Consider the following 14,243-nt stretch of genomic DNA (forward strand, 5'->3'; position numbering starts at 1 on the left):
TCATCCCAGCGTCTGCAACGCCCAGCACGAGGGGGACCCTGAGCAGGGTCACTGAGAACGTACCAACCGAGAAGCGGACCAAGAGCTTGAGGGAGGAGGGAGAGGAGGCGTCAGAGGGAGGAGTGTGGGGCGGAGGCTGCAGCGGGAGGGGGCGCGCGCGCCGGCGGCAGCAGCCCAGGCCCGGGGCCGCGCGCCCAGCCTGAGCCCGCCCCGCCGCCGAGCGTCACGAAACCTGCTTGAAATGCAGCCGAGGAGCCGGGGCGGGCGGCAGCGGCGGCGGCGGCGGCGGGGGCAGCGGCAGCGGCAGCCCCGGCGCCGCGGCAAGGACTCGGTGGGCTGAGGCGAGGCGACTGCACAGGGTGCGCGGGGCGCGGCGGCCGGAGCCCGGGGCCCGCCATGGGCCGCCCCGAGCGGGGCGCGCTCCGGCCGCTGGCGCTGCTGCTGCTGCTACTGCAGCTCCAGCATCTCGCGGCGGCGGCAGCGGATCCACTGCACGGCGGCCAAGGTGCGTGCGGCCGATGCCCGGCCCGGCTTTGAGCCGCTGGAGCGGCCAACAAAGCAATGCCCGGCGGCCGACGGGCGGGTTGCGCCGGGGTCCCTGAGCCCGGGCCAGGCAGCGGGGCGCCTGTGCAGGATATACTCCTGGGGACCCAGGTCTCCGTTAATTTGCCCTCGACCCCCACCCTCGCGGCTCTCTTGTGTAGTGGGCTCTGACCCCCGGCACCCGTTCTTGGGGGATGGGCGCCGTGGGGGCCAGGAACTTTGCTGGGTTGGTCACTGATGGTTTCGCGAGGGCTTGTGTGATTCTCGCCGTTGGGATTAATTTGACACGCGCGCTCCGCGGCGGCGATGAGCAGAGCCAAGAGACTTCCCCGGCTGACAATGCGTTTCCGGCGACCCCTGCGTGTTGCAGAGAAAGAGGGGCTGCGTGCGAGGGGGATGTGCCCGCAGCGCCTAGTGCGCGTGTCGCGGCGTGTTCGGGGGGCTCCCTGTGGGCTGTGTCTGTGTGGATCTCTCATTATGGGCCGTGTGGGCGGGTGAGTGTTCTGAATGGGGAGTGTATCAAAATGGTGTGACACCGACTGTGTGTGCCTGGCCTCGTCGTGCCACAGAGCAGCCCGTCATCCCTGGAACCCTTATCATCCTGCCCTCCTTCCTGGTCGAGGGTGCCAGAGGCCTCCAAGTCTTTGGCTTCAGCGTCGCCCCCTTTGCTTCACTCAGTAGACCCCTCCCCGCGGCCGGGACCGCTGTGCTCTGGGGATCCGGCTCACGCCTCCTCTCCCCCCGCGCAGGGTCGGTCAAGGAGTGCGACGAGAACCAGTTCCGGTGCCGGAACGAGCGCTGCATCCCCTCCGTGTGGAGGTGCGACGAGGACGACGACTGCTCGGATAACAGTGACGAGGACGACTGCCGTGAGTGGTTGGCCGGGGAAGGAGGGAACGGTGGGGGGACGCTTTGCTTAGCGCCCACGTGGCTGCAGCCTCCGCCGGGCCACCTGTGTGGGCTTTTACTGCCGGAGGCTGCCGCCAGGAATCCGCCCGGGAGCCGCTTCCTTCTGGGCACTTAGGAACCCGGCCGGTTCCCGGCGGCCCGCGGGTCCCGCTGGGGCCGGAGCGGAACCCGGCACTGCGGGGCCGGGGAGGATGGTACGCCACGCCCAGACTGCTGGGAAGGATCTGTAGGCGGCGAAGCGACAGCCCCTACACGCGTCTAGCTTTCTGCGATCAGGCCCTCCGGAACTCCAGCCTCGACACCACAGAACGCGCGCGCGTTTCAAAGTTCCACGCAACTGTGGGCCTAGCCTCGCTTCTTTTCCTGCAGCGTTGTGTGAATGAATGGGCTCTCTGGGGCCCCTGATTGGCTGTGGGAGGACCACCCCATAGGTCTCTGTGGTCTGAGCAGGCCAATCGTGGAGCGGACGGGTGTGCAGTTTTCTGGCGCCCCGGGCGGTGGGGCCCTGCCCTGGCCCCGCCTTGGTCACACCCCCGCTCATCCCCTGGGTAGTAGGTGCAGGCCGGGCGCTGGCGCCCGCTGCTTTTCTGCCTAGTCACGGTGAAAACCTTTCTTGTACCACCCTGGTTGGCCGACTGCGGTCTCCTGCCAGCCAGGCCCAGGAGTGAGTCATGGCAGAGCAGGAAGGAGGGCCCCAGAAGGAAGAGTTTGTTTCCTGGAAGGGGCGTGAGGATCCCAGGGCCGTGCGTGAACCGCGGGCTACATGAGGTGGCCGACCGCCTTTGCTGAGTGTGGTGTTCGCCGGCACCCGGGTGCAGCAGCTTTGGAAGTTCTTTCTTGAAGTGCACGCGGTTTCTGATGTCTGCGGAACCTGAAGCGAGTTAGCAAGCAGTTGTCACAGTGGAAGGAATGTAGTTCCAGGAACAGAAAAACAAGACTATAAACACTTACACAGGTAGTCATTCATCCATTGTTACTGAGCACCTGCTGTCTGCCAGGCACTGGGGCACTTTGGAGAACAGACCCACCCCACCCCACCCCCACCCCCTACAACCCCCCCCCCGCCCCCACCTCTCCATCTCCCACACCCCCCGCCCCCACCCCGCCCAGGCCAGGGAGCACAGCTTCTGCGGGATGAGGGCAACTGGCCCACAGCTCCACACAGTGGCAAGGGGTAGAGGGACCACCTGGACTGGCATTGTCTGTTGAGTTCTAGTTTTTGTTTTTGTTTTGTTTTTCCTTGGTTTGCCAGCCAGTCAGCCTCCAGGTTCATTCTCAGACCATCACTGACTCAACTCAATGAACATGAGTTTGAGCAAGCTCCTGGAGTTGGTAATGGACAGGGAAGCCTGGCGTGCTGCAGCCCTTGGGATTGCAAAGAGTTGAACACAACCGAGCGACCAAACTGAACTGAACTGATCCCAGATTTGCTTGTGTGACATGGGTACATCTTTCCCTCCTGTCTTTCCTCTCCTGACTACTTGGGCTAATGATTCCTGACCTGTTTTTGAGGATCAGTTCTAGAAATGTCATTTAAAGGGATGTAACTAATATGGGCTGACTGTTAGCTGTGTGTCCACCACTGTGGGAAGTCTACCACTGTGTCAAGTCCACCACTGTGTCTTATATAAATTCCTTTAATCTTCAGAACAGTCCTATTTTACAGACCAAAAAAAAAAAAAAAAAAACCCACACAAAAAAAGAGGCACTGGAGAGAGAGATTAAGTTACTTACCCCACAGCTATTGAGCTGTTAAGTAGGAGCTTAAATTTAAGCATCTGACTCCAGAGTTCTTAGCCTAATTATGATCCTGACCATTTCCCAATTCTGTTGAAATTCTGCAAATGCCTAGGTCAGGGTAAAATATGACAGTGAGTCTCCTCGCTGGGAGTTGTTCTTCTGTGGTCCCTTTTAGTAGGAGTGCTAAGCATGAGGTAGGGAAATAGGAACTACGTTTCTGGGCTGGTTTTACTTTATCTCCCTGAGTCTGCATAGCAACAGTTTTGTGAGGATGGCTGTGAAGAGCAACAGTGTTTCTTGTCATTCTCATTTGTTGATAAGAATTCTGGCTCTGAGAAGTTGAGTGATTTGCCCAAGGTCATGCAGCTGAGAGTGACCGAACTTGGTCAGGGTGTCCGCCTGCCTCCTAGCTCAGGGGCATTATCTGTGGTGGTGGTGGTGGTGGTGGTGGGAGTGTGGTGAAGAAGGACCCAGGAGGGTGATCCCAGTGCTTCTCATCTCCGTTCAAGGCTCTGGGCAAGAAGAAAGAGTGAAGTAGCTGGTGGCGGGGCGAGGGCCAATCTGATGACCACTTTGGGCTCCTGCTTTCATTCTGAGATGGCTGGGGTGGGGTCAGAGGTTAGTGAACAAAAGGGTTCACTAAGGGTTTTTTTTGTTGTTGTTTTTCACTAAGGGTTAGTGAACAAAAACAACTGACATTGAGGGCTTGGCTGTTAGTATCGAGTATTGATCCTACACACTGGACTTTCCCGGACTTGTTTCATCATCCGCCAAATGAGGGTAGCCATTCCTTTACCACAGATTATACACATAGAAAGTCTTCACATGGGGCTGGTGAAGAGAAGGGAATGGATGTGAGTTCACACCACCAAGGTCTTTAGAAAGGGACTCCTAGGGGTCACAGAGAGAAATGGTTAGGAAAGGGTTGCAAGATCCAGTGGCTGTATGGGGCCAGGTGTTGGAAAATGGTATTCTGTCACCTCTTCCTTCCCCATCTGGGAAGTTCCCTCCATTCTGGGCCACCTGCCCAAACTGCTCTGCTTGGAACTGTCCTCCCTGCCTTATATTTAATCATTCCACCCCTTCCACCCTGTGAGAGGGCCTCAGCCACTCCACCTCTGTACCTCTTAGCTTGTAAACTGGGGATTGCAATTTGTAAGTGAAGTCTGTGTGCCGCAAAATGAGTTCAAGCTCCCAAAGGGGCTAGAATGCCGACCTCGAATTCCGTGAGAAGATGGAGGTTGGGGGGAGGGAGCTTGTCTTTGGAGGAAGCCAAGGAAGGCTTTCTGGAGGAAGAGAAGCTGAGCCAGGCCTTGAAAGATGGTAATTAATGCCATTCCCTCAGGACTTGATGCCTTCCTGGTGGCTCAGATGGTAAAGAATCTGCCTGCAATGCAGGAGACCTGGATTCAATCCCTGGGTTGGGAAGATCCCCTGGAAAAGAGAATGCTAACCCACTCCTGTATTCTTGCCTGGAGAATCCCATGGACAGAGGAGCCTGGCAGGCTACAGTCCATAGCGTTGCAGAGTCAGACACAACTGAGCGACTAACACTTTCACTTTCATTAGGACTTAGCATTTAGAAATAGATGATACAGGCCCCACATTATAGAGGAAGAACTGGAGTTCAGAGAGGTGACCTGATGCCCCCAAAGTCACACAGCTCCTCATGGTTGGAGCTGGAACTTGACCTTCTAAGTGCTGAAACTTAACCCACAACGGATGGGACTTGCCTTTTCGAATAGAGTTGGCAGGATGGGAAAGGGAAAGGCTCATGGGGTGTCAGTTCCCAGCTCAAAGGGCCTTCAAAGTGGAGGAAGGGGCTGGAAGCTCAGGGGCAGCCCAGCCAAGGGAAGGGGTGGGGTTCCTGGCCGCACCTGGGCCACACAGACCAGCCGGCGTCTTGGCCTCAGTTTCCTGTTGCTCCTTAGTGTCTGGGGCAGAGACCGGGGTTCTGGTCTCCAGCCAGCCCTTTGCTCCCAGAGCAGCAACAGCAAGAACAGTGAACATTTACTGAGCTCTTGCTGTGGTGGGATTCTACATGCGTCACCTTGTGCTCCTCGAGTCTACAAAACGGGGTGACTCTATGAAGTCACCTGCGCACATCCTCGTTTTACGAAGGCACAGAGGGGTTAAGGAACAGGCTCAAGGGTGTATGATTTTTCAGTAAACTGAAACTGCTGGGTTTGAATGCAGGCACCCAACTATGGAATGTGTGCCACATCAAGCACTAGCTGGTAGCCTCAGGTAAGTCCTCCCAGGCCTCTGTTTCCTCATTTTGAGGGGACATCAGCCTCTCCCTCTCATCCCCCTCCAGCTTCTCTGTGTGGGTGTGCTGTGTAGACAGGTGGCCCGGTTGTATGTTCAGTTTTCCCTACCTATTCAGGCTCTTTTAGGCTGCCCTGTTCTCCTAGCCTTCGTCACTCCTCCACTTCAAGTTTAATAAGCAGTGGCTGCAGTGAGGTCTCCCCGGCAGAGAGTTCATTAGCTAGGCGAGGCCTGGCTGCAGGAGTGCTGAGGCCTGCTGGGCAGTGGCCTTGTAAATAATTAAAGCTTGGCCACCACTTCCGGCTGGGGCTGCACACTGCATTTGGTATTCGGCGTGCCACCTGACCTAAGCCATTCTAACACCCCTGACACCAGGCCCAGCTTCGTGTCCTTTTTTGAATGGAGACATCTGACAGACCGTGCTGCTCTCTCTGAACCTCTGTTTCCTCATCTGAACTGCTGGTTCCACCATTCAGAGTCCTCCTGAAGCTCCCATGTCCCCATAGCATAAGGTCAGCTGAGACTCCTCTGCGTATGGGCCTCTGTGACCAGCTCCTGATGGCCACTGCCCTCCAACCCCTTCCTGCTCTTCCTGTGAATGAACCTGTGACACCAGACTTCTGTCATGTTCTAGCTTTCCTGCTGCTTCTCACGGCCTTTGCGCATGCTGTTCCATCTGTGTGGAACACTTTCTGCTCCCTCATCTGGCAGCCTTCTTCTTGTCACCTTCGAATTGTCAGTGCAGGTTTCACCTCCTTCAGAAAGCCTTCTCCAGGGCTGAGACACAGGAGTCAAGAGAGGGGAGTTAGAGACTTGGTGTTGGAATAACTCAATGTGGCCCTCAATTAGACACTCTTGGTTTTCTATCCCAACTGTGACCTCTGGCTGAATGGCCTTGGAGGTGGTATTAGTCTCTCCCTCCCAGAAGTGTTGTGAGGATTAAGTGAGATAATGTGCCTGATAAGCAGTAGGTGTTCAGTGAATGGCAATGGGTCTGTCTGCTCTGGAGGAGTTCACTGAAGACTAGATATCTGTCTGCCAAGATGTCCCTGCTTCTCCTGCTCTTGTTTGCTTAGCCAGAGGTCTCAAGGCTCCCATTTCTGAGACTTGCCCCAGCCACAGAGTTGCTGAGCCCTAGTGGAGGTAGCCCCAAGGCCATTCAGCCCTGAGTTGAACCTGGGAATGGAGAAAGTCACCCAGGGAGGGCCTGAGGGAAGAAGTGAACCAAACCAGTCTGGTTGGTCTCAATGAACGAGTGTCTGGGGCCCTGGGATGGGCAGAGCAAGCCTTCCCTGAGGCCAAATGATAGTCCCGAGGCTGGTTTATGACCTGTCTGTGCCTGGAAAGGGGAGGAAACCCTGTGGCCCCCAGCAAACCCCAAGCATCTCCCTTCCCTGGGCCCAGGATGGTGCCTCCATGGCTTGGTCCCAGCAGGCCTTGGGAGTGTTTGCTGAAGACTCTCCCATGGGCCTTCCTGCGGGCTCTCCTGGGACCAAGTTCCCCTCCGGAAACCCCCTGGGCTCACTCAGTCCTGCCGAGGGTTCTGAGTGCAGCGGGCCTCTTAGTCCTCTGAGTTGTCTGCACGAAACTGACTTGACAGTTTTCTCTCCTTGGGGAAATAGCAGCAGCAGGTGAAGCCAGAGAGATGCCCCCAGGGAGAGGGTGAAGAGAGGGAGGAAGCAGAGGGCTGAGGGAGCAGGAGAGTACACATTTGTTTGCGCCCCTTCAGGGCTATAAGCAAATGGAAGTAAGTGTTCTGGTCCAGGTCAGACCCCTAGGCCAGTGCCACCCCCAGGAAGCCAGCCCTGGGCTGAGGGGAGGGTGTGGGGCCCTGCTGTGGGGGCCGTGCAGCCAAGCCCCAGGGCCCTGGATCTAAACAGCACTGATAACACCTGCCCACATGCCCCGGCGCCCAGTCTGAAGTTCTGGTGGAGGTGCCACCTCCCCCGGGTGGCCTTCCCTGACCTCTTGTCCTCTTCCTCCCTGGTCCCTGAGCGCCCATAGCCTGTCCCTGTTCTTCCTTTGGTCCCAGATCCTTCTTCTCCAAGTTGTCCTGCCAACCTGAGCAAGGAATATGCCGAAATAGCTCCCTCCAGGGAATTACTAACACTCGATACAGGCTATTTACCCCGCGCCTAGTATCATGTTGGACAATCTGCATTCAGTGGCTTTGCTACTCACAACCCTTTGAGGGCTGTTTTCTTATTATTTCCATTTTAAAGATGATGAAACCGAGGCTCAAAGAGAAGTCACTTGGCTAGTGTCATGATGTTTGAGTGCTAGAGCTGGGACTTGACCCAGGCCTGTCCACTCTGGAGCCTGGACTTTTCCTCGGGCTCTTCCTTTCCAAGCTCTGATTACCCTGTAGAGGTCAGAGGGCCTGGGGCTCAGAGGGTGTGGAAGAAGTGGTGAGGGATTGCAGTGTCCAGTGATGCCTCCTTGGACTACAGGTTTCTGTCTGGGAGGGACCCTCTTCTCTGGAGACAGCACGGAGCCCCAACATAAGGTCCTCTCCTCACATAGCCCCCCATGAATGTAACCCTCCATAGTTTCCAAGGGTCTTCCTTGGCCATTACCTGGGGATGGTGGTTACTGTTCCCATTATACAGATAGGGAAACTGAGGCCCCAGCGATATGTCACTGATGCAGGTAACCTCAAAGAGTGTCATTTCCTATTCACCATCTTGCCTCCAGAAAAGGCCAAGAACCCAAGTCATCCAAAATGTTGACTTTGGTTCTCTGTGCTGTGCTCTGCTTAGTCGCTCAGTCATGTCTGACTCTGCGACCCCATGGACAGTAGCCCGCCAGGCTCCTCTGTCCATGGGGATTCTCCAGACAAGAATACTAGACTGGGTGGCCATTCCCTCCTCCAGAGGATCTTCCCAACCCAGGGATTGAACCTAAATCTCCTGCATTGCAGGCAGATTCTTTACCATCTGAGCCACCAGGGAAGCCCAAGAATACTGGGGTGAGTAGCCTATCCCTTCTGCAGGGGATCTTACTGACCCAGGAATTGAACCGGGGTTTCCTGTATTGTAGGCAGATTCTTTATCAGCTGAGCTACCAGGAAAGCTCTTGGTTCTCTGGCTCCCAGGCAATTCGCCGACGGGTCTTCATACATACTTTCCTTCTGCTTGGATTGTCCTGCTCTGTTTCCTACTAGTCCTTCAAAACCCAGCTCATTACCTCTGCCACGAAGCCTTCCCTGTCTTCCTTGTGTGATCTAACCTCTCCTATGTTTGGATGCCATGGCTTTGTGGACCCTTGTTATAGCCCATTGTAGGAGCTTGTGGTTGCTGGGGAGTATCTGAGGTGGAGGACCACAGGGCCTGGCCCAGAGCCAAGGCATTTGAGTGGTGTGTGAATGAATGAATGGACTGAGGAAATGTCCCCCACTTTTGAGAGTGGGAATCTAGTATCAGTCAGATATGGGGGACCCAGGGGCCTCTGAGAAGCCCCTGAGGGGTCCTTGAGGCTGGAAAAGGGAGCTGGGTGTCCTTTAGGGACCATAGTAAGGTCCTCTCTTGTGAGCTGGGTCACCTGAGGCCAAGGCTCTGAGAAGCGAAGTCACTTGCCCTGGATGCGTTGGTCGGTCAGCGACAGGACTGGGCCATGCCTGTCCAGCTACAGTGTGACACAGGTAAAGGAGGAGATACATGTTCACACATCCCAGTCACAGCTACAGTGGGAGTGACGTGGGGGTGTGCTGTGGCCCCTCTTCCTTTCTAGGTACCCCAGGCATCTGTCTTTGCCAACCCCTGCCAGTGGGTGTACGGACTCCCTCCTGAGCAGCACTGGCCCCTCGGTGCCCCTGAGCATGAGCTGAGTCTGAAGCAGCAGTTTCCATCACCAGTCGTGTGGCCCTGGCTCCTCTTATAGGCCACGTATGTCATAGGCCCCAGGAATAGCCCCTTGGTTGGAGTGGCTCAGGAGAGGCCCCAACTGTGAGTTCCCCCATCCCCCTGCACCAGGTCTGACCTCTCTGTCCCTGGCAGAGCCCAGGCCAGGTGCCCACAAGCCAAGTGCTTTGCAGGTGCAGAGCCCAGCTTATTATCAAGACCCTCTAGTGACTGGAAGAGTCACCCAGAGAAGCAGGGCCATGGGGCTCCTAGGTCCACACAATTCCCATGATTCCTCTCGGCCTCCACACACCCGCCCCTTGGATATGGCAGCCCAAAGCCTCCCTGAGGTCTGCCAGTCTGGGAGTCCACGGGAATGGTCATGTGGCCACCGCCCTCCTCTGGTCACTGGCTCTGAGTTCCACAAGGGACTTTACACCAGCCACTCTGCAGACTATTCAGTTTCTGGCCCTCTCAGCCTGTTAGAACCACAATATGGCTTTTTCCAGTTTGTGCCTCACAGCTGCTCTGTGGGGAAGGTGGTGCAGAAGTTCATTATCATCCCCATTTTCTTGAGGAAACTGAGGCTCAGGGAGGGTGCGGGACTTACCTGGGGCCACACAGCCTGTTACTGGTGGTGCTCAAGCCAAAACTCACTTCAATTGATTTCATTTATTTTTCCAATGGAAGAAAGTTTTTCTGATTATATGAAGATAGTTTCGTACTTGTTTAAAAAAAGTGAAAACACCCAGACAATTCAGAAAAGTGAAAAGAGGAAGGCAGGAGTTTCTCATGTGGTTATACCACTGTGGGAGCTGCCTGTCCTCCCAGAAATGTTCTTGTATTCTCTGCATGCGAGTTCATGTGCTATTTTATTTTATTTTTTTTACAAAATGAGCATGTGTTATGCCAGTTGTTTTCTCCCTACAACATGTACATCTTTCTGTGTCAGAACAGTAGATGCCGATCATCGTTTTAAAGGGCTAGATAGCATTCCACTGCATGAATCTTCCCTGATTTAATGACATAGTCTCCTATGGATAGACTTGTATTTAGTTGGTTCTATTTTTTTTCCTGTCTACACAGTGCTGGGGTAAATATCAGGATTACGCTTTGTGCCTTGTTCTGCTTCTTCTCTTAAGAAGAAGAAAGCCCTGGGAAAGACAGGGTTGAGCATGTGTTTTCCTCCTCACCTTGTCGCTCCCCCTCAAGGAGACGGTTTCCTATCTCATGACACCCTGACTCCCTGCGGCCCCTTCCTGCCAGGTGGGCAGTCCACAGGACCTCCCTTTTCCGTGAGCACAGGGCCACTTCACCCCAGTCCCAGGGGGCAGACAAAGCAGCCAGATCCAGGCCGCACAAAGCAAAGTGAGGAGAAAGGACAACTGTATTCTGGCCCCAAGGAGAACACCCCCACCAGAGAACACAAGAGGGAACACAACCAGTCTTCATTTTTCTCATGATGTTTGTAGAATCTATCTCCTCCACAGCATTATAAAAGTGATTCTGCCCCTGCCCCTAACTTGCTGTGTGACCCTGGGTAAGGGACTCTCCCTCTCTGAACGTCATCTCCCCTTCACCCATTGGTCCATACTCCGCCTGCACTGTAACCAGCACTCTGAGCAGTTTTCTTCTCCCTGGAGCTGGGCTCAGGGTGAGTCCTGGCCTGGGGGAAGGGGTCTTGTGGCCCTCAAGCTCCTTGATGCCTGGTGAAGGTTGGTGTGAGTGTAGCTGGCTTTGTGGGTGGATTCCAGGCAGGCTGATGGAGGGTAGCTGGACTATTTAGGGTCCATTTCCAGAACTTAGCCCTAAGGCTCAGGTTCCTTGGGCTGCTTTCCCTTCTGCCTTCTTCCTATGCCTGTGATTGGATTGGATGCTGTGGAGTGATGGAGAAAAATGGAGTCAGACCACTAGTTCTGTGACCCACTAGCCAGGGTTCCTGGTATGGGTCTTATGCTCTGAGCTTTAGATCGCTGGTCTCTGAAATGGGGATAATGAGCCTACCTCTCAGAGGTACCCAGGCTGATATAAAGTGTTCTGTCCAGACCTGGCCCTGAAATGAGCACCCCACTTCCCTTCCCAAGCCCATGATCTCCGCACGGGGAACAGCTAAGTAGAAGGGACCATCAGCAGCTTTCCTCCTCCTCCTCCACCAAGGACATGACAAGAGGGCAACTGCTGAAATAGCAGCAGGAGAGATGTAGGTCATCTGGCCAGTTGGGAGGACTCGGCTGCTTTGGAGAACAGCAGCTTCTTGGGCTGGGAGGGACTGTAGGAATCACCTCATCCACCGCCATCTGCACTGGAGGCCTCATAGTGGCTGCCTCCTGGGTGGCCTGGGGGAGTTGGTTAAGCAGAGAGAAACAAGAAGACCTGGTTAACCAGCTGCGCCTGGCATAGTTATCTAGGAGGGGGCCTTGGTTCCCCAGTGGGTCCGTTTAACATCAGAGAGTTGGAAGCTGATGAGAGGCAAGAAGGGCCCATCGGCCCAGGTTAAGCTGCAGGACTGAATAGCTGGAGGCCCAGGGTGGGCTTTCCTGGTGGCACGAATCCAGGGATATTCAGGCCAGTGCTCCTCCCACCCCCCTGCCCTCTCTGCTTCCTAGACTCTGAGCTGCCATCTGCTGCCCCTGTCACCCTCAGCCGCCTCTCCACCATGTGTCCCAGTACATGTGCGTGTGCACAGGGTGTGCACCTCAGAGAGGGGTGTGCACCAGGAGGGAGGTGACCGTTCCAGACACACGGAGGCGGCAGGGACACGGTGACGCCCTTCCTCCCACGCCGGCCAAGGCCGCCCAGCCAAGCTGAATCCAAAGCCCCCCACTGGGCTGTTTGTGGCGGGGAATTATTTGTAGCTGGCGAGGTGCCAGCAGTCTCTGTTCCCAGCCTGCCCCCTGCCATGGCAGCTTCTCTCCACCTCCAAGTCTCAGCCTGCAGCCCACTGTCTGCATCCACCCACCCCCCACCCAGAGGGCTGAGCTTGATAGAAACGTCATGGCCCGGAGTCCAGGCCCACCTCAGCTCCACCCCCGCTCCTACCTCACCAACTGGCCGTATGCAGGTTCCTGACCCTCTTGGGTCTCTACTCATTAGGAGTGGGGCATCTCCCAGCCCCTCTCAGCTCTAATTCTCTGGGATTCTCTTTTCCCCCTGAGAACCACGGAGTTCACTGGAGCTCTGCTATGGCCAGGCCCCAGGTGTGGGGGTCCAAGGAGCTGCCCCTGTTCTCTGTGGCCCAGGAGGCCCAGAGTAAGCAGTGTGAAATCCAACCCTTCACAACGCCAACCCAGGGGATGTGGCCTAAACCAAACATGCAAAGCTGGAACCAACAGTTTATTAGTAGAACATGCCTCCACTTGGGAGTTTCTGCCTGTTTATTTTTTTGCTGAGTCTGACCAGGCCGATTCTTTAATACCTGCAGCCCCAGGCTTTATATCTGCTGCACACGTGATGCTCTCATGTCTCCGCGCTCTCCTTCCTCTACCTGAACAACTGCCTGCTTCTCAGAGGTGATTGATGGGCTCGTATGGCCTCCCAGTGTCAGCTGGACTTCAGTTTCCACCGCAGTCTTTCACGTCCTAGCTGCAGGTCTGGGACAAGTCCCTCAAACCTGAACCTCAGACTCCTGCACTGTGTGAAAAAGTGCAAGTGTTAGTCGCTCAGTCACGTCCGACTCTTTGCAGGCTCCTCTGTCCATGGAATTCTCCAGGCAAGAATACTGGAGAGGGTGGACATTCCCTTCGCAGGGGATCTTCCCAAGCCAGGGATCGAACCCAGGTCTCTTGCATTGAAGGCAGATTCTTTACCATGTAAGCCACCGGGGAGGCCCATGCGCACGGACAATGAGCAATTCCTGATTTTGGTATAGTAGCTGAAGCCTCACTGGGTCCTGCAGAACTAGTCAGTTCTTCCTGCGCTGGGCACAGGTCCACACCAGGGCTCAGAGGTTGATGGCTGTGTGGTTCTGCACTGAGTTCTTCCCCTGGGAGCAGAGGCCTTAGCCCTTGTCACTGTTGTCCTATTGAGAGCCAGTCCCCCCAGGCTCTCAGTGCCACCACATTGGGAGCCAGGGAGCCTCCCCTTGTCACTGACTTACTGAGGGACCTGAGTGAGTCTCTGACCTGTCCTGAGCCTGAGTTTTCCCACCTGTGAGGATTGCATCAGGAGCTTGAGTCACTTTGGGCAGCTTTTGAAATTCGGATTCCCTGACCCTTGTCCAGATCTGACTCCAAACCTTTGCTTGCTCTGTGGCCAGGTGGGAGCCACAGACACAAAGACCCCCCAGGTCCCCTTCCTCCTGACTGCTCCTGCATCACCTCATCCTTAAGTAACTCCACTGTGACACAGAGAATAGCAGGGCCTCTGACCAGGCTGCCTGGGGGCAAGTCCATACTTCCCCACTTCCTAGCAGTGGGGCCCTAGGCAAGTTACTTCACTTGTCTCTAAAATGGAGCCAACACCTAACCCTCTAAGTGGCTGGATGAATATGAGTTTATTTAAGAGAAGCCCTGAGAGCAGTGCCTGCACATGATTTGCTCAGCTTCTTTTGACCTCTTCCTCTGAACTTCTGTCTCCCAACTGACCTTTAGGTGTCCCCTCCCATGTGGAGATGCTCACTGCTGGGTGGAATAGGAAGGGCTTCCTTTGTCCCTGCTTCTTCCTGTGGCCCCAGGCCATAACTTACTGTCCTAATTTAATTAGGAAGAGTCCTTCCAGGGACCTCATTAGGAAATGAGCCCAGAGCCTTGGGGACCTCCAGGAGGGGTGGGGTGTAGGAGGAGTTTGTATTGTGTCTGACCCTGTCCAGCCCTTGACCCTGTGCCCCACATGTGCCCAGTCCCTTAGACCTGTGACATGGAGCCTGGGCAGCCAGGGCCTCCACCCTGTGCCCCCTGCCCAGCTTTGGCCTCATCTCCCTGGGTGAGGATGAGGAAGACTGACTGA

General features: G+C 55.5%; 1 protein-coding gene across 12 annotated transcripts in view; it reads left to right on the plus strand.

Annotated features, from left to right (window-relative positions):
• Positions 1-236: 236 nt before the first annotated feature.
• Positions 237-14,243, plus strand: part of LRP8 (LDL receptor related protein 8) — an 80,110-nt gene continuing 66,103 nt past the window's right edge. For 3 of the 12 annotated variants that reach the window (XM_070368027.1, XM_070368029.1, XM_070368030.1), the window contains exons 1-2: positions 246-505; positions 1,293-1,412. In XM_070368027.1, coding sequence (XP_070224128.1) covers positions 397-505; positions 1,293-1,412 — 229 coding nt within the window. In that variant the 5' untranslated portion in view covers positions 246-396. Of the gene's footprint in view, positions 506-1,292; positions 1,413-14,243 lie in introns of all 12 variants that reach the window. The other 9 variants (XM_070368025.1, XM_070368026.1, XM_070368021.1 and 6 more) reach the window with 7 other exon arrangements.

The sequence above is a fragment of the Bos mutus genome, chromosome 3 (assembly GCF_027580195.1).
Source record: "Bos mutus isolate GX-2022 chromosome 3, NWIPB_WYAK_1.1, whole genome shotgun sequence".
NCBI lineage: Eukaryota > Metazoa > Chordata > Mammalia > Artiodactyla > Bovidae > Bos > Bos mutus.